Consider the following 25,308-nt stretch of genomic DNA (forward strand, 5'->3'; position numbering starts at 1 on the left):
TGGTGGTGGTTGAGTGATGGTAATTGCAATTTTGAAATAAATACGATTTTTGCTGATCCTTGGTGTGCGGTCTTCTTCGTTGAGGAGAAAAAACTTGGTGCTGCATATATATGTATATATATATATACATTCCGATGATTATTTTGTTACTGTCTTCATCATCAGATATCCTTCTTCCTTCTGGAAATATTTTGAGATAAATCACACGTTGTGGATTACGGTAAAGTTGAGGCAAATACTGTAGTGTGTGACTTTATGGATAAGATGCTAAATATTTATACACAGCATCTTTGTTCCGGACATCTTGTTTGAACCTGTAAACTTTGAACTAATAAGAATTTATTTTCCATTTTAGTGACAAATCCTTGAGCCTTTTAAGATTATTTCAAAATCTCGCAACGGCAATTATGGATTTACCCACTAGATGGCAGGATAATATATATCATGTGAAACCGATTCATGAACATGATGTTAGTCTCATTAGCTTGTTGGGGAATTCCTATCCACAGTATGAGGCAGATATGTTGAATCCTGAGAGCTCATGTCAGATTTTCTTAAAATAATTCGTGGGCATCATAGCAAGAAATCTTCCGGTAAATTTCTACATGTTGTTTTTTAGTTTAAATCAACATTTTTTTCTGCTCTGATATTATTGGAGTTTATACGGCTGTTTGGTACCAACAAAGCGCTACCATTGTGTATGGAAATATATTGAACGTGGCTGCAAATAGTTGGAACTCACCATGGATATGCTTCTTTGGCAGCAGGGAAGTTAAAATCACATGGTTTTATTTCACTTAAATAAAGCTGCTGTTCTATTTCAGGCCGTATATCTGGGTGTAGCATATTTCCGTCTCTTTCAGACTGTACTCAGATGTGGCTTGTCTGAGTCGTTTCATCGAGGCGTGCACAGAGCTGTGGTTTGTGCGTGTGGTTTTCCAGACAAAGGCAGAAGGTGTGGCGTCTTTCAGTGATTATTTTGGGTTGTGTCCAGACCTGAGGCTTGTGCTACCAGATTATGGAAGACGATGCTTAGCACTGTGGACTGTTTTAGCGGTTTACTGGTGGCCATGCCGTGGCCACTGTGTCTTTTTAATAGCGAATTGAGGTCTACACCAAGACATGTGGCATGTTTCAGCAGTTCGAGTAAGGTCAGATGCTATGCCCACGTTTTTTCTTTAACTTGAACCAGACAATGTCCAACAGTGCGCCCTCTCTGTGTTTCATGTCATATTATGCTGGAGGTGCAACTTGTTTCTGTATTTTTATATTATGGCCAGAGTTGCGATTTGCATCTGTATTTTTATTTCAGCCTACGGTCGACCTGTAACTTTTCTAATTTGTTTAAATCATAAAAAACAGACAACGGGTGACTTATTTCAGTTGCTTTTATCCCTCCTCTCGTGAAGTGTAGTTTGTTTCATTGGTTTATACCGCTAAGACCCTCAGAAGTATGATAATTTCTGAACTTTTTATCACTTCAAGTAGAATATGAGGTCTGTTTAAGCAGTTTATATAACACCGGTCCATGGTCAAGATGGGTGAATTGGCGTATTTAAAACTTTGAAGCAGGCCACACTTAGAGGTGTGACTAGTTTCGGAATTCATATTAGAACATGCTGAGTGGTGTTACTTGTTTCTTATCAGACCATGCTAAGAAGCGTGGCTTGTTTCAAAGTTTGTACGAGACAATGCTCCGATGTGAGCCTTATTTCAGTAGGTTAGATCAGCATATTCTCAGAGTCTGTTTTTGTTATTAGTCTATATATGACCACGCTCAGAGTGTCTGACATTCTCTGTAGTGTATATACGACCACGCTCAGAGTGTCTGACATTCTGTGTAGTGTATATACGACCATGCTCAGAGTGTCTGACATTCTCTGTAGTGTATATACGACCACGCTCAGAGTGTCTGACATTCTCTGTGGTGTATATACGACCACGCTCAGAGTGTCTGACATTCTCTGTAGTGTATATACGACCACGCTCAGAGGTCTGACATTGTCCTTAGTGTATATACGACCACGATCAGAGTGTCTGACATTCTCTGTAGTGTATATACGACCACGCTCAGAGGTCTGACTTATTTTTCTAGCTAACGTCAGACAGTGCTCAGAGACAGATGTGTTACTTATTTCTGGAGTTTATATCATACCACGTTCAGGGTTATGGCTCATTTATGGAGTTTACATTAGACAATGTACAAGGGTGTAGCTTGTCTCAATAGTGTATATCAGACATTGCTCAGATGTCCGGATTATTTCAACAGTTCCTATTAGCCCATGGTGCAGTATGCGGCTGGTGTCTTTGGTTTACATCAGACCTTCCTCAGATGTTCTGGCTTGATTTAGAAGTTAATGTCAGTCCATGATTGTGACGACTCATACTTTCCTTTTTTGGATACTGGACATGGGTTGGCATGATTAAATGTTTCTTATCAGCAGGGGTGGTTCGCTAGCATTAACTTTGGGGCCAAACCTCTCGATAGTAATATTCCCCTAACGTTGTTGGCAGCATTGTCCCCTCTTGACCCAGGCAGTCAGGCACTTTTCTCAGGCACATACGCTACTGTGCATGTGCCTGCCGCAACAGTTTTTACTAGGCTTCCCTTTTGTCAGCTTTGGCCCTAAGAGGCCTTCTAAGCTGTAGGGCCACACTCCCTGTGATGCGATGCACGCTCACTCACTGACACATGCCGGGCGTATTTAACCTTCAGCTCTCTGCTTCGCCAGGCACCTGTTAATCAGTGGGTTTTCATACCTCCCTTTCCAAACCTGGTCACATGGTGGGAACAGCAAGTCTCATTGATCCCACCATCCCCAGCGACGGGATGGTAAAGGGGTGGGGTTCAGAATAGGCTGCCTCGTCACATGAATGACTGGTTATGGCAGCAGACTGGTTCCAATCATCGCCCCCCTGTCCCCCAAGACGGCTTCGACTGTGAGCCCCAGTGAGGCATTGCCTGCCTTGCCACTCGCTCCTCCTTAAAGTGCAGCAGAAACCAACGGTATTAAAAAGTAAAAGAAGTGCAGCTAGTATCATAACACACATGTGAACTGCGTGACAAAAATTCATCAAGGTGAGAGTATCTGAAAATAATATCTATGGGCGTTTTAGCTAACTTTCCGCATCCCGCATCAGTTTTCTCACACACTGCTTGAGATAGGCACATTAAGCAATTTGTAAGAATGAACTTTTATTTAAAGACTAGCTTACCCGTCGCGCATTACTGCGATCTCAGAAGAAAGGAAATTTAAGGAAACTTGTTATGATAATATTCAATTTACATTGTGTCATTTTTATTGAAACTTATTCATTTTAATATGGAAAACATTTTAAAGTGTTGTTTTAATTCTGTTTATTTATTCGAGTGCTTGTGGATACACGTTATTTTTTGTTTTTCCGTCTGGTGCGTACACAAATAAATCAGAAGGTTTTCCGACGCGTGAGCTGGCCACATACAGTTGTCCATGTGATAAGCACAGATTCTCCAAATCTAGTCCACACACTTGCATCGATTGTCCTTGTGCTTTGTTGATGGTCATTGCAAAAGCGAGTGGCACCGGAAACTATAAACGTTGCGTACACAAATAAATCAGATGGTTTTCCGACGCGTGAGCTGGCCACATACAGTTGTCCATATGAGAATCACGGATTCTCCAAATCTAGTCCACACACTTGTAGCGATTGTCTTTGTGCTTTGTTGATGGTCAATGCAAAAGAGAGTCGCACCGGAAACTGTAAACGTTGCATACACGAATAAATCAGAAGGTTTTCCGACGCGTGAGCTGGCCACATACAGTTGTCCATGTGATAAGCACAGATTCTCCAAATCTAGTCCACACACTTGCATCGATTGTCCTTGTGCTTTGTTGATGGTCATTGCAAAAGCGAGTGGCACCGGAAACTATAAACGTTGCGTACACAAATAAATCAGATGGTTTTCCGTCTCGTGAGCTGGCCACATACAGTTGTCCATATGAGAATCACGGATTCTCCAAATCTAGTCCACACACTTGTAGCGATTGTCTTTGTGCTTTGTTGATGGTCAATGCAAAAGAGAGTCGCACCGGAAACTGTAAACGTTGCATACACGAATAAATCAGAAGGTTTTCCGCCGCGTGAACTGGCCACATACAGTTGTCCATGTGAGAATCACGGATTCTCCAAATCTAGTCCACACATTTGCAGCGATTGTCCTTGTGCTTTGTTGATAGTCATTGCAAATGCGAGTTGCACCGTAAACTGTAAACGTTCAGTATTAGAAAGATTATGAGTGCCCTGGGTGGCCGAGAGGCCGATATTTAACACATTTTTCTTTTTTTTCTTTTGCCATAAACCTTCGCAGGAGTGTACTCAACAACTTCCCAAATTTTCATGCCGATCGGATGAACGGTGTAGTAATGCATAAAGGACAAACGGACATACTTTGGTTTTTATATATATATAGATATGGAGTTCTGTTTTACCAATCATTGGAACGTGACGGTCTATGCTCTGTGTAGAAAAGGCAGTATTCATTTAAAAGCTGATCGCTTATGAGTCTTGCTTACTGTAACATTTTCTATTTCCCCAGGTCCATGCGTGAATAATTAGGCCAGTCCGGTTTGTTTACAATGCTGTGACTTGAAGCCCATTTAACCTAATATAAAATCAGGACTATAAGTCACAGGATTCTAAGAAAAAACTGGGACTGGCCTATCCATTTATGTATGGACATGGGACACTTGGGAGCTACGCCCCTTCTTGCCACTCTTTGTGGTGATACAGGTATTAGCCATGTGATCCATTGGGAAGGTAGGGTTGTTATTTATGTATTGTGCTTGTAATGTGCCTTAAACATGAGTGTTGGAAACTGCCCCAGAGCATTCTGGGTAGAGTAACCAAAGGATTGAAGTTGCATGAGTGGATCTTAAGGTCAGAATGTGAAGCTTCCTCACTCCACTGTGACTGGGAATCTAAGCCATCTGTGTAAACAGGAATTAATTCTGGACAGAGTAAAAGGACTGGAGGGCTAACAGACCCTATGCACCGTGCAGGCCAGAAGAACATTTACATTCTTCAAAATGTGGAGCACGGAGTATTGCTGTAAAACCATTTTCCTTGCAGTATCTCTCCAAGTAGACTAGTGTCTTTAAAAAGAGACATCAACATTTCATGCATATGTCTCTTCATTCAATGAATTGGCTCAGTCACTTCATTTGTTCGCTCCTTGCTCTTCCAGGTGGGTGTTTACTCCCCACCACTGCCTCCTGTCCTCACCTAGGAAGTGTCATTGTGCCACATTCAGGGCAACCCTCTTTTACCCTGTCCCCAAAATCAAGTCCAACAGCAATCCCTGAAGGCCTTTAAAAAATGCTTGAAAACAATTAATATTTACAACAAGGGGTGGTGATGGACAGAGTCTCTGAATTAAGCAGAATACTCTCACCCAGTCAAGAGATCAGGGCTAAAAAACGGTGTTGGATCTAGCCCTGATCTTTTGACTGGGTGAGAGTATTCTGCTTAATTCAGAGACTCTGTCCTTCACCACCCCTTATTGTAAATATTTTTGTCCACCCTAAGCGTGGAAGGGTATACTCAGACATGAGTCCCTTGCTCATTGCACCATCAGGATTCAAGAAAGCCGGGCCGAAGACGGCTGTAATGCCAGAAACCGGTCCCCGGAAGCTTGTTTCCTTCCCAGTGTAAGAATTGGCTTTTGTAGTTTGGTTTGCCCTGTTCCCATCATGCACTGGGACAGGAACAGACTAATTTGCATACAGCCAGGTTCTGAAACTGGGATGGTGCAATGAGCTAAAAAACGGTGTTGGATCTAGCTCTGATCTTTTGACTGGGTGAGAGTATTCTGCTTAATTCAGAGACTCTGTCCTTCACCACCCCTTGTTGTAAATATTTTTGTCCACCCTAAGCGTGGAAGGGTATACTCAGACATGAGTCCCTTGCTCATTGCACCATCAGGATTCAAGCAAGCCGGGCCGAAGACGGCTGTAATGCCAGAAACCGGTCCCCGGAAGCTTGTTTCCTTCCCAGTGTAAGAATTGGCTTTTGTAGTTTGGTTTGCCCTTTTCCCATCATGCACTGGGACAGGAACAGACTAATTTGCATACAGCCAGGTTCTGAAACTGGGATGGTGCAATGAGCTAAAAAACGGTGTTGGATCTAGCCCTGATCTTTTGACTGGGTGAGAGTATTCTGCTTAATTCAGAGACTCTGTCCTTCACCACCCCTTGTTGTAAATATTTTTGTCCACCCTAAGCGTGGAAGGGTATACTCAGACATGAGTCCCTTGCTCATTGCACCATCAGGATTCAAGCAAGCCGGGCCGAAGACGGCTGTAATGCCAGAAACCGGTCCCCGGAAGCTTGTTTCCGTCCCAGTGTAAGAATTGGCTTTTGTAGTTTGGTTTGCCCTGTTCCCATCATGCACTGGGACAGGAACAGACTAATTTGCATACAGCCAGGTTCTGAAACTGGGATGGTGCAATGAGCTAAAAAACGGTGTTGGATCTAGCCCTGATCTTTTGACTGGGTGAGAGTATTCTGCTTAATTCAGAGACTCTGTCCTTCACCACCCCTTGTTGTAAATATTTTTGTCCACCCTAAGCGTGGAAGGGTATACTCAGACATGAGTCCCTTGCTCATTGCACCATCAGGATTCAAGCAAGCCGGGCCGAAGACGGCTGTAATGCCAGAAACCGGTCCCCGGAAGCTTGTTTCCTTCCCAGTGTAAGAATTGGCTTTTGTAGTTTGGTTTGCCCTGTTCCCATCATGCACTGGGACAGGAACAGACTAATTTGCATACAGCCAGGTTCTGAAACTGGGATGGTGCAATGAGCTAAAAAACGGTGTTGATTCTAGCCCTGATCTTTTGACTGGGTGAGAGTATTCTGCTTAATTCAGAGACTCTGTCCTTCACCACCCCTTGTTGAAAACAATTAATGGCATTGCTGTAAAAAGGTACAGTAGTCAGGGTAGCACCAACATCTTGGCCACAGCCTCCCGGCTCATCAGAAACAGGGGCAACGAGATCCAGAAGGGAAAAAAGTGACACGCTGTTGTTATCACTCTGTCCAGGTTACCCTCTATTAGGTTGGCATTGGAGTGTAAATATTAACCCCCTGATGTTTAAGGGTATCAAATTGACACACAAGACTTGTGGCCATCACAGACTCCCTCTGATGATCTGCTACGCGCTGGAGTGGCAACAGGCAGGACTGGGCACAAATAGGTTTGAGGTCCGATAACTTCACAAACTTGTTGAGCATCTCCATCATAAAGATTAGGGATGTCTGGGCATCGAATAAATAAACCAGAGCATCATCTGCATAGAAAGATACTATATACCATTCATTGAATGCCTGCACACCCCATATCTGGGATTTGGTGCACAGCCAGCTTGCCAGGGGCTCCATCACTAGCACTAAAATGAGCTGAGATAATGGGCATCCCTGCATAGGTGCCCCTGTGAATTTCCAACCTGACTGAATCTGTCTGGCCAGCCTTGACCATTGCCATTGGTTTTCTGTACAGTGTACTGTACAAGTAGGATGGTCCCACTCCCAGACTCTCCAGCACTGCAAAAATATATGCCCACCCTAGGGTGTCAAATGCTTTTTCTATGTCTAGTGACACCACCTGACAGGACTTTGGTTCCTCGGGGTTGGTCCCCATCACATTTGATGAATATTCAGGAATGTGTTGTGCCCAGTGATAAAACCATTTGGGTTTGCATGGAGCAGTTGTCCTACTACTGGCAGCAATCGATTTGCCAGGATATTCCAGAATGTTTTATAATCCAGGTTTAGGAGCAAAAGTGGGTGATACAATCGTGCGTCCATAGTGTCACACCCTGGCAAGGGGAGCAAAAGTATCAGGGCTTCTCTGAGGGTTTCGGAAAGTTCTCTTCTAGCCTTCACCTTCTCTTATACTTTTAGTTAGTGTGGGGTAGAGAGTGTGCCATAGGCTGTATAATATTCTACAGGGAAGCTGTCCGAACTCGATGTCTTGTTTTGTGCTATCTGTTGTATGGCCTTCTGCATTTCTTTCCTGTATAGGTTCTTCCAGTAGCGCTCGAGGGAGCGGACTGAGGCAGGTAAGGGGGGGTCTTTCGTAGAAAGTCCCTATCTAATCTGTGGTCGCATCATCTGTTGTGTGTCTAAGCTATGGTAATAATCGACAAAAGCAGAGTTAATAGCTGTTTAGGTATTGCATATTGCCCCATCAGCAGCTTCTATATGGTAGTGCTGCTGTTCGCCTCATAGTAACCATGCAGCACAGCACTAGCAATCCTGCCTCCCCATGTTTGTCCACTAGGTGCTCCCTATAGTCGAGGCATGACAAGCAAAATGACAGTTCACCTCTTGTTTGTCTAAGAATCTGTAGGCACCTGAAGCTGCTGGGCCGGCGTTTCACTTTCCATTTCATACAACTCACGCTCCGCCTCTGGTAATTCACAGCATAGGGTCTGCCTTACCCCCCAGGTCGTATTAATGCAGTGGCCATGTATTACCAATTAATAGGCCTCTCATTCAGTATACATAACAGAGGTGAAGCCTGCGTTAGTGTCAAATATTGTGCAATGTTTAACGCAATGATGACCTGGTAGGGCACATCCTGTAACGCATCTGTTCGCAACCAACAGGCTGGTGTCTTTGCCTGGTCATTTTCCCAAATGTAATGTAAGTAGCAGTGGACAGTGATCAGAAATGGTGCATGCAAGGTAACCTGAGCTTGACATGTGGTCACACACCATGTCACTACAAAGGAACAGGCCCAGTCACATGTGTACGTCATGCACGGGAAGGTAGAACAAGTATTCCCGTGTTGTTAAATGCATCAGTGTCCACACATCATGTATTCTCATGTGTTCCGCCGATTGACGGAATTGCTGCATCAACCTGTGGCTCACTGTTCCGCCAAGAGGGGGGGACCCGCCCAGTTTTATGTCCAGCTCTCAATTGCTGTTGCCTGCGCAGAGAGTTGGTGCACTTGGGTGGTGGAGGATAGCGACGTGCAATTGGTCTAAAAGTCAGATTGATCCTCAGTGTTTGCCTTTCCCAGCTCTCTGGAATAGAGTTTCGCCATTTGCATGAACGGTCCATCCTTTTTTGTATATCCAGTTTCAGGCCTTCTCAGATGTTTGGAAGAAATGCAACAAAGTTTCTTTCAATCACACCACAATTTAGCAGGGAAGAGGAGAGCATATTTCAACCAACTAGCGCAATTGCTGTTTGACCGTCATGTAGGAACTTAGCCGCTGCTACACTGCTGCTGTGTAATATGGATAGTCTCTTACCATGGCTCCGTGCGATGTTAGACCTCATGAGCTGCATCTGGGACATGCAACATGTCTCTCTCAGAGCATATTTCAATCCCAATTGTTCATCAGACATTGTTTCAGAAACAGTTACATATTTGAGCCCTGAGGTCGCTCAGGGAGGCCCTACAAATGAACATTTTTGCATTGTAATCGTCTCTCGGTGTCCCCAGATCTAAGCTGCAGGCACGAGATGTTAGACCTCATGAGTTGCATCTGGGAGCGCAGCTTTTTCAAGTGGGGTGCATCATAGTAATAGCAGATTCTGTCTCCTCAACCATTTTGGAGAACTTCCTGTTGTCAGCACGTAACATGGACACTTCCAACGTAACATCAACGTTCATCTTGGTTTCCAATGTAGTTTTGGTGTCTTGCATTACCTGCAGTATTTTGTCAAATTGCTCCGAGTGTTGCCCCAAGGTGGTTTCCAGCTGTCTCAGGGGGCTCCCACTCTGCATTGTCAGGTCCATGTAGTCCATAATGTCCTTAAAGAAGGGGATTCACCATCATGGAGAGAATGCCAACATCACCACAAACGCCATGCCGCGGGCATCACTTCTTCCTCGAGGATGTGTAGGGTTTACACAGGGCGCATCACAGAGATCAGAAGGAAGTGTCCGCTTTGACCGTCATCTCGACCATGCCCCCCACCAGCAGGTAAGACACTTCCATGTGGCTGCCTATGGCTAATCACAAGATATTCTTTTTCAATGAAATAGTAAGTTATGTGGAGCACATTTGCTGTGATAGTGAAAATAGTGATGCATTTTAAATAATTTTGTCAGATTACCTTTGCATAGGATTACATATTTGAAAACCTATTTTCATCTCACAGCATGCATATGAGCTGATCATCAATTGTAATTTTCAGAGTCTTTACTAGTTAAAAAAAAAGTTACATTGTGTCATTTGACGCCCTTTAGCAGCTAATTCCAAGCATACAAATGCAACAGAGGAAGTGCATACAACCACTTGATATAAGATTTAACTTTTATAGACAAGTATATATAATCAGCGCAATTACTGTGTTTACTGAAGTTGCAATGTTTACCCACAACTTGAAACTAATTACTGGGTACAACCCAACTCATCTTTAGCACGTTACTTTTATATACATAGAATGCTAGCAAAATGCTCTACCGTAACCATACATATTCACTTTTATTTCAGGAAAACGTGCACGCAGTGGTTGAATGGTGATGTCGTTTGTTTTCATGCCTGACTCTTTGGTACTATAACTATTAATGTTGTATTTAGTGGATAAGTGGTATTAAAATACCTGTTTTTCAGAATATCAAACACAGAAATATTGCCTGACAGAAATATCTTATCCTAAATATAATTTACGAAAATATTGTTATATGGGTGTAGATTTACATTTATTATCGTCATTGGGGAGATATATGTGTAGATGATCTTAAGGACACAATAGTTTACCACACGTTCTTGGCTTTGTTTATGAAGTAGTAATAGTGACAAGATCATATGTGTAGATCATAAAAACATGCATTTTGGTATTTCTAAAGTGCAAAAGATGAGAGTCATTCATATTGTAAATTATCTCGAATAATATTTGATTGAGGGTTTTCATAGCACCATCATTGTACAAGGTAAACAGTGTCATTGGAAGAGAAAGTAAGGCATGGGACTTCAAGACTGAGTCATTCTTCGAGTTGACACAGGAATATGTTCTTGAAATATAATGTGAAATATTTATATATGTTGCATCAATACATTGTACTTTGTTTAAACTTACTACTGTGCATAATTGGCGTAGACCTTTAATTTATTTGTGAAAAATGCTTTAGGGGTAGCAAGGATTGGGCTTAAAATCTCAATTTGCCTCAGGTAGATTTTATCAAAAAGTGAATATAAATTTGTTACATAGTCACAACAGATGGTGATCGCAAACGGTTTTCTAGCTACAGACAAGTAAGGTGAATGGTAGCCATTTACAAATGGAAGATGCATACATTTGCCTTCACCAAAATGTCAGTGGTAGCATGAACATTCAAAAACTCAGGGCATTACTAATTACCAAGGGGGTCCACAGCACCCTCCAAAAGCATGCTGAGGTTGGCCTGGTGTTAAGAATTAGAGTGACAGCAAGGATGCTGTTGTAAGCCTTTGTGCTATTATTCTATATGTTAATTTTGCTGTAAAAACGTTGATGTTCTTTATGGTAAAGTGGAATCTTGATTGTGTTTTTTTACCAAACAAATTCCAAAACTTTAATTTCCCTCTATCATTCTTCTGACTTCACTGCTCTTCACCCTAAATGTTTAAAATTATATTTTTGTTTTTGAACTATCAAAGTTGAATTTTAATTGTCCATTTAAAGATGATAACACGTTTTCTACAGGATACAGTTGTAGCACATCCGTTTTTGGATATTCTGCTACGTATTATTCAAAGAATAAGAACACATTATTTTAGTGGTAAAAAAAGCTGCTTTCAATGAATGGGGCATCTTTCTCTGAAGCTCCCGTCTGAGTCCTCCAGTATGATTCTAGCCATCTCTACTTGAGAGTGTGGCTAATAAACTACTTTATCTAAATGTATCCCACGCATCGTGGTCCAGTGAGCAGTGTTATCAAGTGCGTAGAAGCCGTCTGTGTTTAATTAGTCCCACTCAGTAACACATGCGGCACTAAGCTCTGGAAAATCAGTGCGAACTGCACCATGTGCAGCTCAAGAGGCCACCATGTGCAGCACAAGAGGGCGCTGTTTCTTTCTGCTGCTCGAGTAAATGTTCTACTCGAATGGTAGCTTCCTCCATGCGAACAGATGGTTCTCAACGGGAGCAGTAGCGACCATCCGTGGCTTCTCTGCAACCAGAAATCTCACTTGGAGGTAGTCTATCGTTGGATTATCCAGCCTCACACTCGCCAACTTAACAATGGCGAGCATAAGCTAGGAAAAACACTCCGCTTTGTGGAGCAGAGTTTTTCGGAACTCTGCATGCTCCATGGAGCGCAGAGTGGGGTAAACTCTGCAAACGGAGTGGAGTTCAACGCCCAGGCCTAATAATATCCTCCGAAAAACACACCAGTAGCTGGTCCAGTAGAAAACAATCATAAATGCTTAACTTTAGCAAAGACCAGGATAACTAGAGTGATAAACTCCGTACCTTAAGTCAAATATCATAACAGAAAATGAAATTGTGCTTAAAGGCCATGCTCTGATAAACAATATTAAAGCAATGTCTTTGCACATGCTATGTAGTCTAAAGGAGAAAATATTTTTTTGATCCTTGCATATTTTGCACAGGCTACTGTGTTTCCATTCATACGCGTATCTACAACATTCATGGAACAGGCTATTCTTCTGTCAATGTATCTATAGCTGCTTGTTGCCATCACAGGCTTCTTTGTACTTACTTGCCATCAGCTATGTTGACCGTCATAAAAAGAGGATATTCTTCTGGGGTGGGTTTTCCATTTTGATCTTCATATAAGAACACTGGGGATCTACCAACCTCAACGCCCAACTGCTGAGTCCCTTTTTCATCATAAATAGAGAGGAGGAAGGATTGGATTCCCTTCTTAGGCTTTACCGTAAACAAGATGGAAAAATCCTCAGGAAAAACACCACCTGAAACAACACAAAATAAAGTTTGATATTTCTTACAGAACATTGAATTTTAATTAAGGATTAGAGAATAATTATGTGGCCTTTGTTCATTTATTTACCCCAACCAAAAATAGATGGCTGGAAGTGAATGAACCGAGATGGACATCTCCAACATGAGGTGGGAAGAAATCGAGAAATGTAATTTATGCACTTACCTTCCGGTCACCATATGGCAAGCAGACCCACTTTAAGCACCACCTATGACAAGTGGTGTATGTCTTTGGCCTGTCATAGCAGCACTTAGTGAATAACTCAACATCACAACAAAGCCCACAAACCCATAATGCAATTCTTTTCTCAGTTCATTTCCCCATAAACATATACTGTAGAAACCAATTAGGATAAACATGTAAATAATGTGGGGAACATTTAAAAATATAATCTTATAAAGGTTATGGGAAGGGTTTAAACAGTTATTGTAGCGAAATTCCTTATATTGTTAATTATCTGCAAACGATTTTCTTTGCAGACACATTGTGTTAATTGAGATGCGAACTCACTGGAAGATACTGTATAAATTTGCAATGCGAATCATGTGCACTTGCTGTTTATTGCTATCCTTCCTAACTGACTTTAACTTGGCGTAAGCACTCTCTTGGATGTATTGAAGGTGTCACAGAACACAGCAGCATTTACTAAAGCCCAGTTGCTACAATAACCTAATTATTGGGTTGTATTTTAGTTCCAATGCATAATTAATAAGACATTAAGGATAGGTGCAACATGTCTCATAAAGCGAATAGGCCAAGCAGGGTGCATCCATGATGGTTTGATAGATAGCCATTTCAGAAGCTAAGTGGTCATTTGAGGGATATATGCTTAATATAAAGGTGGCAACTTGCAAGCATGTCTATGCATCTCCCATTTCGATAAAATATATGTTAACATTGGAAGTGACTCCTGTGTCAAATGTTCGGTTGCTTCATAGAAATAGGAAAATCAAAGTCGAATGATAGTTCATTAACTTTATATAGCCGATTTGGTTTATCCATTTTTCGCTGTTTCTGCAAAACCCCAGTGCATATATTATTCTTTCTTTCTGTACTCCACAGGAGCATCTCATTGATGAGGCTTGACCTAAAAAAGGGAGTTATATGATAGTTGCACCAGGGCAAAAATATGGCAGTTCAAGGCACAAGGCAAGTCAAAGGGGCATGTAAGGGTAAGTGAAGGGCGATGAATTTACATCTGCACCATTTATGAAGTTGTTTTCGCTGTGAGAAACAAACACTTTCAAAAATAGGCTTTGCTTGTGAAAGGCTCAGCAAATGTAACTTCGTTCATTTCAGTGCGGTAGAAAAACAATTGTGTGCACTCCTGTGCATACATGGTGTGTGATGCTTAGGGCAATATTTGCACACCTTTTTTTATCTGATTGCTGCTCACACATTGAATAAGAAACACATACATTTTCCCTATTTCTGTGTTCAGAAAATATAAATGTGCCTGCAAACCTTGTGCTTAAATTCATTAACTCACAGGTAGTCAGGATGACTGGAAAATATACACATAAGTACACCACAAGAAATGTGGCCAGTGCAGAGGGAGGTCCATCCCTGTTCTGTGGAAAAACAGGCCAAATTCTGTGCCGTACCTGGATTGCCTCCACTCTGTAAGTTTTGTTCTACAATAGGAGCCGTACAGGTAAAGTTGCAATGATAGCCGGTCAAAAGGTATTGTGGCCCCTTCACGTCAACAAGGATGACCACCTCCTTCCAGGTTATTGCACACCTTTGTCTCGTATCCCAAACCATTCTAGGTGTTGTAATCTTTTTTTTTTACAATTGAAATAACTAGAGTAAAGCACCTGAAATCACTGGTTTGTAGGTGAAAGATGAGGCCTGAAGACAGTGTCCGCAATGACCTCACGTGAGGTGGTCACCATAAAGTCAACGTGTATGCAAGTCATGGGCGCTGGTGTAGATTTTCATTCCTACCCTTAAAGCAGAGTAGGAAATGAAACCTTTTACATTCCCAGGAATGGGCTACTTAAGGCCTCTCCAGGAATGTGTGACTGCTGAACTCAGCCTACATGGATCATTGGGGTGACCAGTGTTGAAGCTGAGCGTGCACATCCAGCGTTTTATTATTTACAGAGGAATGAGCATTGATCAGCACTTGAGTTGCAAGACCAGCATGCGACTTGCACACAGGTTCCATTTTTGAATGGGGACATATGCTCAGTTAATATCAGAGGCGCAACTAGATCAAAATTTCGGGGGGGGCTCTCATAAATATTTGGGGGGGGCTAATTCTTTCAGCAAAAGGCAGAGTGGAGATGCAGGGGCTCTAAGAAGGAGTGAAAAACAACAAAGCCTCGTTAACAAGTAAATGGTCTTTTAAAGACCTATGAGGTACTCGGGTGCGGCTGCAATAAGACGGACGCCAGACCAGCCAGCCTACAGCAGCTCAAATACTGTCTGTGTGTGTGCCTGGGAAACTGTCTCCGCCCGGGCTGACACACATGACAGGAGGGGCTGAAGCCCTTCGAGCCCTATGGGCGTTGCGTGCCTGGTTAATATGCACTCATACAACCTCAAAAACAGATAGTTGACTGAAAATGTGCAAGAGAAGATGTGCGAATCAAACCCTTAATGGTCTAGGCGTGGACATAAAACATAGTAAGGAAGTATTCTGGCTCTGCAATGGTAGAATTAAAGGTAAGGGCTTAATTTAATTGCTGGATTGAAAATCTCTACTGTGCACTAGTGTAAAAAAAAGTCTACACGGTGGTTTAAGTAGAGTTTCTTTCAACAGCAGTTACTTTCTGACAGTTTTAGAGTGATAGCTTTGACATCACTGTAACTCAACTAAAGAGTCATTGTAAAATAAATACGTTTAATAGTCTTCAAAATAAGATTTCATTGGTATGCAGAGACAACAAATCACATCAATTTGATCAAGGAAAGCTCTTTGAATATTTCTCATTGATCGGTTGTTTGAACTTGACATAAATGTATGGCTGAACAATCTTATGTATAGGTGAGCATCAAACCTAACATATAATATGAAAGAAATGTGCTTCAAATAATTTGCAAAAGACACAACGCATGTAGCATAATATATGTTCGATCATTGATATGCCACATTATTTATTAGTCACCCCCACCTCTTCAATCAAAACCATTTTCAACATTCTGTCGAGCCACAAAATATCTACATCCCCTGCAAACAGATCAAAAACGTAAGTATAAGCAATTTCCATGATAACTGCAATCCAGTCACACTAATACCAAAAGACGCAACCCACACTTTTGATCTTTGAAAGTACTTCACTACAAAATTACTCACACACTCGACCCACCATTTCCGCCCTAAAAGAAAAAAAGAACTAAAACTATGACAAATTGTTCACAAAAGAGCTCAGCAGTCTGCCAAGGACAGACAAGAACAATGAACCTCAGTTCACTAGTGATGCAGTCATGTTATGGTGCTGAATACATGCTAAAATCGTGCCAACAAAGTAGAAGAACAGTCAAAGCAAACTATGATTGTTTTCTGAGGGCACAGAGAATAGAAGAAAAAAATTCTCCTAAATGATTTATTATCCAAAGTAGGAAATGTTGGTAGGTCATAAAAACAGTCTGTGCTTGCTGTGCCTGAGATTGTGTGCCTTATGCTTACGTCGCTTTGATTCTGTGGCATGCTATTTTTATTTGTTCCATTCCTGTAACAGTTCTCTCATGTAACGTAACTGGTTCTATCGTACAGTGCTCTGACACCTTCGGGTAAAGTCCGCGCTTTATAAGAATGCATCAAATAAAATAAATAAATAAAATAAAAATATCCGAATGCTTTTACCTTCGGCCTGCCCCTTCTGCAGTCTGTCTGCAACCTATGGCACTATAAGCCTTGACATGTTGCTCACATGCTCAAGAGGGGAAAGCAATTCAAGTTACTGCCGTTGAACAAACCCAATATGTCCTTCAAAGCTACATCCAACCATTCACAAACGGTTTGGTTAAATACCACAAATAGACCTGCATCAGTGATCTTCCCTTTGCCCACCTTTGCTTAGTGTCTCTGTTTATACAGTGCCTGTGTGTGCCAAACGCACAGGGAAATGAACAACACTATTTGCAGATGTATCGAAAGGAAACCCACAAATCAAATAATCTATGAAGGGACTTTGGGGCATATTACCAAGGGTGGCGATAGGCAATTATCGCCGGTTTAGTGGCCGTTTTCTGCCGCTATGCTGCCATAATTCTATCGCTCTGTTAGCAAGCTGTCGCTAACTGATGTTAGCGACAGCTTTTAGGCGATAGCGAGCGGTTTGGGGCCCGCTTTGCATGTCAGCGAAATTTATCGCTAATGGCATGCAAAGTGGGCGTACCCAACCTGTTAGCGACTGAAAGCAGTTGCTAACGTCCCTATCGCCTATTAGCAAGGCAGGCGTAGCGATGGAAATATTCCCGCTATCGCCAAAAACCAACGCCTGCTCAGACCAGTTCTTAGCCATGTTATCCAATGGGAGGTGGATAACATGGCTAAGAGCATTTCGTCGCTAATGAGTGAATATCGCTGTATTCTCAGCGATATTTCGCCACCATCGCTGTATATTTTAGTACAATGGAGAAAAACGTTGCTAATAGCATGTTTTCTCCGCTAACATATCCAGCGATGGATTGGTGTCACTACAACGCGGTTTTTTACAACGCATTCCGTTACATCGGAATTTTTACAACGCAGGATCCATTACATCGGATGCCATTACAACGCATGGCATTACATAGCAGATGCTATTACAACGCATGGCATTACATCGTAAGTATAGGTAAGTATACCTTTTTAAAAAAAATTTAATTAAGTTAATGTAATTATTTTAATTTAATTAATTTAATTAAAATACATTTTAAAATAGTAATTAATTTAATTTAATAAATTTAAATCTATTTATTTAATTTAATTTTAATAAAAATTGTAATTAATTTTAATTAATTAATATAATGAAATTAATTTAATTTAAATATTTTTAAAATTGTAATTAAATTAAATTAATTAAAATAATTTATTTAATTTAATTAATTTAATTAAAAAATGTAATTAATATAATATAATTAATTTAATTTAATAAATATATTTTAATTAATTTATAAATGGTAACTATAATTTAATTAGCCCTAAGCACAAACCCAACCCTGAACCCTAAAACACCCCTGTACCCCAAAACCCAAACCCTGCCCTGAAACCTAAAAACACCCCTGTACCCCAAAACCCAAACCCTACCCTGAAACCTAAAAACACCCCTGTACCCCAAAACCCAAACCCTACCCTGAAACCTAAAAACACCCCTGTACCCCAAAACCCAAACCCTACCCTGAAACCTAAAAACACCCCTGTACCCCAAAACCCAAATCCTGCCCTGAAACCTAAAAACACCCCTGTACCCCAAAACCCAAACCCTGCCCTGAAACCTAAAAACACCCCTGTACCTACCCTGAAACCTAAAAACACCCCTGTACCCCAAAACCCAAACCCTACCCTGAAACCTAAAAACACCCCTGTACCCCAAAACCCAAACCCTACCCTGAAACCTAAAAACACCCCTGTACACCTGTACTTATTTTAAAAATTACTTTAATTAATATAATAAATAATAAATTAATAATATTAAAAAGCATACATAAATATATTTAATTATAATTAATATTAATAAAATTAAAAAAAATGAAATACTTACCTATACTTACGATGTAATGCCATGCGTTGTAATAGCATCTGCTATGTAATGCCATGCGTTGTAATGGCATCCGATGTAATGGATCCTGCGTTGTAAAAGTTCCGTTGTAAAAGACTCCCGTTGTAAAAGTTGCGATGTAACGGTGCATCACCCCAGCGATAGGCAGCAATAAAAAAATCATCGCTAAGCCTATTTAGCGATAAATATCGCTACTTGTTGGTAATATGCCCCTTAGAGTGGAGGGTAAGACCACTACTTTCTGGTGGTGTTCTGTGCTGTGGAGTGTAGGCAAACACAGGTACACTGTGGGCCTGGACTCCTGGCCGTAGCTGTTAAAGGGCTAGTTATGTTTGTGCGAAATTCGTGTAATTTGCTTCCAGATAAGTATTCAAATTGTGGTAAATTCATGCAAAATGATGCTTAATTCGCAAAATGAAAATCTTTCAGTTAGCACTATTTTTCACCAGGAAATTCAGTTTTGTTTCCAAGCTGGGTACGAAAAAACATATTGCCCTGAAAAAAAACGGCAATAGCGTAGGACTGTGAACAACAGCCACTCATGTTCCGGTCTTTTGCGTTGTTTCCACGCTCATGTGCTAAAATGTTCCTGTGAATGTAGCAGAATTAGGCAATGTGCAGCGTCATTTCAGGAGTTTCGCATTACAAGTAAAATGTGATATTCCCAAAATTACACGAATTCCATCTGCATAATTGAAATTTCGCCTGAGCCTGCAGCTAGCAGAGTCTCATTAAGCGATGGTGTGCAACAATGAGCTCGGTTTTTGTGCCTGACTTGGCCTTCCGTCAACGCTCAAGGGTGTAATAAATATAAAGTACTTAATGTCGCAGTCCAGGCTTAGAAATGCGATTTTGAGGCCAGGACAAATTTGAGGTTGGAACAGTCAACCAGGAACATCTTCCTATGTGGGTGTCTGAGAGAAAGATGCTAAGCGAGAACAAGACATACTTCAGATTGCTCTAGTCGCCATCAATATCTAGAATTCCATAAAAATCCTGATGCGAGAAGGTTATGCACAAGTCAAGTAGTCATGGCCTGAAGAAGGGCAAATGAAACAGAGGAGCATGCAGCGATCGAGAGACAGGCTGTGGCTACTTAAGGAAGAAACTTGAAACGTGTAGGCGGGTAGACCTTTGGAGGTCATGCTTTTTAATAATAAACAGACATTCGACCCACATGCCTTGCTTGCTTCTGGGTTCATGCTTAAGGCAGAAGGGTCGTGCTATTCACCCCTCTAACATTGCCCTGTTGTTCTTTGCCTGCCATGTTTCCATTTTCTGTAATTTAAGCTGACCACTCGATAAAATTCAAGTTCAAAAAAATTTCAAGTCTAAAAGTCTGGACAACAGTAGAGATGGGAACCAGGCGAAGATGAAAGTGCTCTGCTAGTTGTGATTGGGTAAAGGTGATGTGTATATTGAAAACAAAAGCTATTTCTGACAGAGTAGGAACCGAGAAAGGCACTTAAATGTTCATCCTGGCTGTACTGTGTAGCAGATGAAATGCAGTACTATGAAACTGAGAACAAAGTGCAGACTTTGAGGCAGAGCCTTAACAAATACATGCAAGGTTTCATTTCTGAAAAAGAAGTGGCAATGAAATAATGCATAGTCTAGTAAAAACAAGCTACATTTGTGAGAAAAGAAAAAGAAAGGTTGCTGCTCTGTTTGACATAGTTTTACTACTTGCATGTGCTCTGACAATCAGAGCAAAAATCGCATGTAGCTGCATGTTTAGAGTAAAGACAGAGAGGGCCAGTTTGAAAAGGTCAGTATCGGAAACTCCTTGTGGGTGGCACATATTTGCGACTGGAAAGGGATACAAACTTTGTGAGAGCACACTTGGAGCAACACACATTGCCCCAAAATGTGCAAAAATGATCTTGCTCCATGCATAAGACAGCATCATATTTACTCACTGCCTTCAGTTCCCTCTTCCTCCTGGCAGCAGACTAGAGGGAGCCCAGAAGACATGAGAAGGAGCTTCTTGCATCTTTTCACCATGATCCGCTTGGCATGCCCAAATCCAAGATATTAGTTTGTAGAAATGCAATTCATGTCTTAGGGAGTTCAAATGACACTCCCATGAGTTTGGCTATGTCAACTTTTATTTGTAGGTGCACATATATCAGACCAGTATCACTGCATTATGAAGAGGTTAGCAAAAAGCAGAAAACATTTGAGGCTTAGGAGGAAATCCAGGTTGTAAGGTCTTTTAAAGGATGGCAAGGGGAATGTATCAGATTAAAGTTGAAAAACAGTAGGGTTGTAGACTGAAGAAACGGGTGTGGATGGATTGTGACCACCAAAGTGGGCACAATTAAATGTACACGTGACAATAAGAAGAGTAACACTAAGAACTAAGGAATTGGGCTGGGGCAAGGGCTCAATAGCAGTTACTAATGAAAAGTGGTGAGTGTCCATACAAGGCCTGGTGAACTGTAAAGAGTCCCTTGATTGTCAAACAGTACATAGTGGGTAGCGATAGCGAGGTATAGAAAAGGAGGTGAGTAAGACAAAAATGATTGCCCTGCTGTATCGGGCAGGCACTGTGGTTTTGTGCCACTGGGAGGACCTGAGGGAGGAAGGAACATATAGAGAACCAGGTAGAGCGTGTTAACATAAAGAGGTCAAGAGCCAGTATTAGCTGCAAATCTCCTTAGAAAACGGCAAGTAGTGGAAATGAAAAGTGCAGGTGGATACAATGGTCGAAATAATGAGGGTTATGAGAGAGGCAAGCATAAACAAGCATTAGAAATGCAATCGGGCTCGGATTTATTTGAGTTCGAGCTAATGGCATTGTAAATGCCAATGTATTGTTGCTATGTGTTATGGAGTGTGTTCATGTGGTGTGTACTGCCAGTGATCTCCTTGTGAGTGTGAGAATATTGCACCGTTACTGCCTGTGATGTCCTTCTTGTGAGTGTGAGAAGCTTGCACCTCTGCTGCCTGTGGTCTCCTTGTGAGTGTAAGAAGCTTGCACTGCTGCTGCCTGTGATGTCGTTCTTGTGAGTGGGAGAAGATTGCACCTCAGCTGCCTGTGGTCTCCTTGTGAGTGTAAGAAGCTTGCACAGCTGCTGCCTGTGATGTCCTACTCACTACTCTACTCTACTCACTACTCTACTCACTACTCTGCACTCACTACTCACTACTCTACTCACTACTCTAATCACTACTCTGCACTCACTACTCTACTCACTACTCTACTCACTACTCTGCACTCACTACTCTGCACTCACTACTCACTACTCTACTCACTACTCACTACTCTGCACTCACTACTCACTACTCTACTCACTACTCACTACTCTGCACTCACTACTCACGACTCACTACTCTACTCACTACTCTACTCACTACTCTACTCACTACTCACTACTCTACTCACTACTCACTCCACTTTCTACTCACTACTCTACTCACTACTCACTACTCTTCTCACTACTCACTACTCTGCACTCACTACTCACTACTCTACTCACTACTCTGCTCACTACTCACTACTCTACTCACTACTCACTACTCTACTCACTACTCTGCACTCACTATTCTGCACTCACTACTCACTACTCTACTCACTACTCACTACTCTGCACTCACTACTCACTACTCTACTCACTACTCACTACTCTACTCACTACTCTACTCACTACTCTACTCACTACTCACTACTCTACTCACTACTCACTCTACTTTCTACTCACTACTCTACTCACTACTCACTACCCTACTCACTACTCACTACTCTGCACTCACTACTCTACTCACTACTCACTACTCTCCACTCACTACTCTACTCACTACTCACTACTCTACTTTCTACTCACTACTCTACTCACTACTCACTACTCTACTCACTACTCACTACTCTACTCACTTCTCACTTCTCTACTCACTACTCTGCACTCACTACTTTACTCACTACTCTACTCTACTCACCTCACTACTCTACTCACTACTCTACTCACTACTCACTACGCTGCACTCACTACTCACTACTCTGCACTCACTACTCACTACTCTGCACTCACTACTCTACTCACTACTCACTACTCTCCACTCACTACTCTACTCACTACTCACTACTCTACGTTCTACTCACTACTCTACTCACTACTCACTACTCTACTCACTACTCACTTCTCTACTCACTACTCTGCACTCACTACTTTACTCACTACTCTACACTACTCTACTCACTACTCTACTCACTACTCTACTCACTACTCTACTCACTACTCACTACTCTACTCACTACTCTACTCATTACTCACTACTCTGCACTCACTACTCACTACTCTGCTCACTACTCACTACCCTACGCACTACTCACTACTCTACTCACTACTCACTACTCTCCACTCACTACTCTACTCACTACTCACTACTCTACTCACTACTTTCTACTCACTACTCACTACTCTACTCACTACTCTACTCACTACTCTACTCACTACTCACTACTCTGCACTCACTACTCTGCTCACTACTCACTACTCTACTCACTACTCACTACTCTCCACTCACTACTCTACTCACTACTCACTACTCTACTCACTACTTTCTACTCACTACTCTACTCACTACTTTCTACTCACTACTCTACTCACTATTCACTACTCTACTCACTACTCTACTCACTACTCACTTCTCTACTCACTACTCTGCACTCACTACTTTACTCACTACTCTACTCACCTCACTACTCTACTCACTACTCTACTCACTACTGACTACTCTACTCACTACTCACTACTCTCTACTCTGCACTCACTACTACTCTGCACTCACTACTCACTACTCTGCACTCACTACTCTACTCACTACTCTACTCACTACTCACTACTCTACTCACTACTCACTACTCTGCACTCACTACTCACTACTCTGCACTCACTACTCACTACTCTGCACTCACTACTCTACTCACTACTCTACTCACTACTCACTACTCTACTCACTACTCACTACCCTACTCACTACTCACTACTCTACTCACTACTCACTACTCTGCACTCACTACTCACTACTCTACTCACTACTCTACTCACTACTCACTTCTCTACTCACTACTCTGCACTCACTACTTTACTCACTACTTTACTCACCTCACTACTCTACTCACCTCACTACTCTACTCACCTGACTACTCTACTCACTACTCTACTAACCTCACTACTCTACTCACTACTCTACTCACTACTCACTACTCTACTCACTACTCACTACTCTGCACTCACTACTCACTACTCTACTCACTACTCTACTCACTACTCACTACTCTGCACTCACTACTCACTACTCTACTCACTACTCACTACTCACTACTCACTACTCACTACTCTACTCACTACTCACTACTCTGCACTCACTACTCACTACTCTACTCACTACTCTCCACTCACTACTCTACTCACTACTCTACTCACTACTTTCTACTCACTACTCTACTCACTACTCACTACTCTGCACTCACTACTTTACTCACTACTCTACTCACTACTCACTACTCTACTCACTACTCACTACTCTGCACTCACTACTTTACTCACTACTCTACTCACTACTCACTACTCTACTGTGTGGTGGCGTAGGCCCGAGCCCTAAAAACAAGAGAGAAATAATATACATGCACCTGTGAAAACACAACTATACCCTCAGAAGCAGACACAAAACTATACACAGACTCAACACAATGCACAGAGACACAGAACACAAGACACACAGCCCTTTATATAATTCATAAGTTGATTTCATTTAACGTTAGAAATACTACCCACGTCATGTAAAATAAACATACCAATATATTTCCTGCTTTTGAAAAGTTTGCAGTAGGCCTTCTCTTTTCAAACGTATGCTTCGTTTTTTGGTGTAAACATTCTTTTTGTGGTGGAAACATTTTGGGGGGAAAACGTAGCGTCCCTTTACTCCCTTTTAATTAACGTGTTTGTGATATAAATACGTTTTGTGTTGGTAACATCACATGCATCACACCAGGTGGGTTCACGTGATTCAGTTCTCGCGTGTGTTAATCTAAAATAGCGTGCTCTAAAGTAACTAGGTACAGACTGGATAATGTAGCGCAATGGGCTGAGCGTCTGCTGAGAGTCCCGCAGTCTGCGAGGCTCGTACTGACCCTGCCTTTCATCATTCCGAAGCTGTTGTAGAAGCGCCTAGAGTCGCTGGGACTTATGGTGCGCGCTCTACAGGTGGAAGCTGTGATTGGGTCAGGCAAAGACGCAGCATCTCTCAAGTACTCTGTCTGCTGTGCTTAGTGCTCGTGGCCTCTTTCAACTCTCTCGTCTTTGTTACTAACATACAGCGAACCGAAGGAAGAGAGTGGGAAAGAGAGTGATACTCCCCACACACGCCTCCCTCTCTCCATCTTTTCCCCTCCACGGGTTTGCGGGCGCCCTGCGGCTCGTGGCGGGTCCCGGTACCTCGGCCGCCCCTGCCGGTGTGCACAGGCCCGGCCTATACTAGCCGGAGGTGAGCAGGGGTGCGCGCTGTTTATTTGAGGTGATAAAGCGGCCCTAAGCAGTAATCTGCATCGATATGTGCCAGCAGCGGATGAGGGATGAGGGGACAGGCCGCAATTAATTGCCCTGTGGTGTGTGGGAGCGAGTGGAGCCAGCGCTGACCAGCCATTGATCCTT

At 42.1% G+C, this 25,308-nt stretch overlaps 1 protein-coding gene across 3 annotated transcripts in view; it reads right to left on the reverse strand.

Moving 5' to 3' along the window:
• The window catches only part of COL11A1 (collagen type XI alpha 1 chain), a 393,245-nt gene that overhangs the window by 311,904 nt on the left and 56,033 nt on the right, over nucleotides 1-25,308 (reverse strand). For all 3 annotated transcript variants that reach the window (XM_078644690.1, XM_078644705.1, XM_078644698.1), the window contains exon 3: nucleotides 12,699-12,912. In XM_078644690.1, coding sequence (XP_078500816.1) covers nucleotides 12,699-12,912 — 214 coding nt within the window. The remainder of the gene's footprint in view (nucleotides 1-12,698; nucleotides 12,913-25,308) is intronic.

This window comes from Lissotriton helveticus, chromosome 1_1 (assembly GCF_964261635.1).
Source record: "Lissotriton helveticus chromosome 1_1, aLisHel1.1, whole genome shotgun sequence".
NCBI lineage: Eukaryota > Metazoa > Chordata > Amphibia > Caudata > Salamandridae > Lissotriton > Lissotriton helveticus.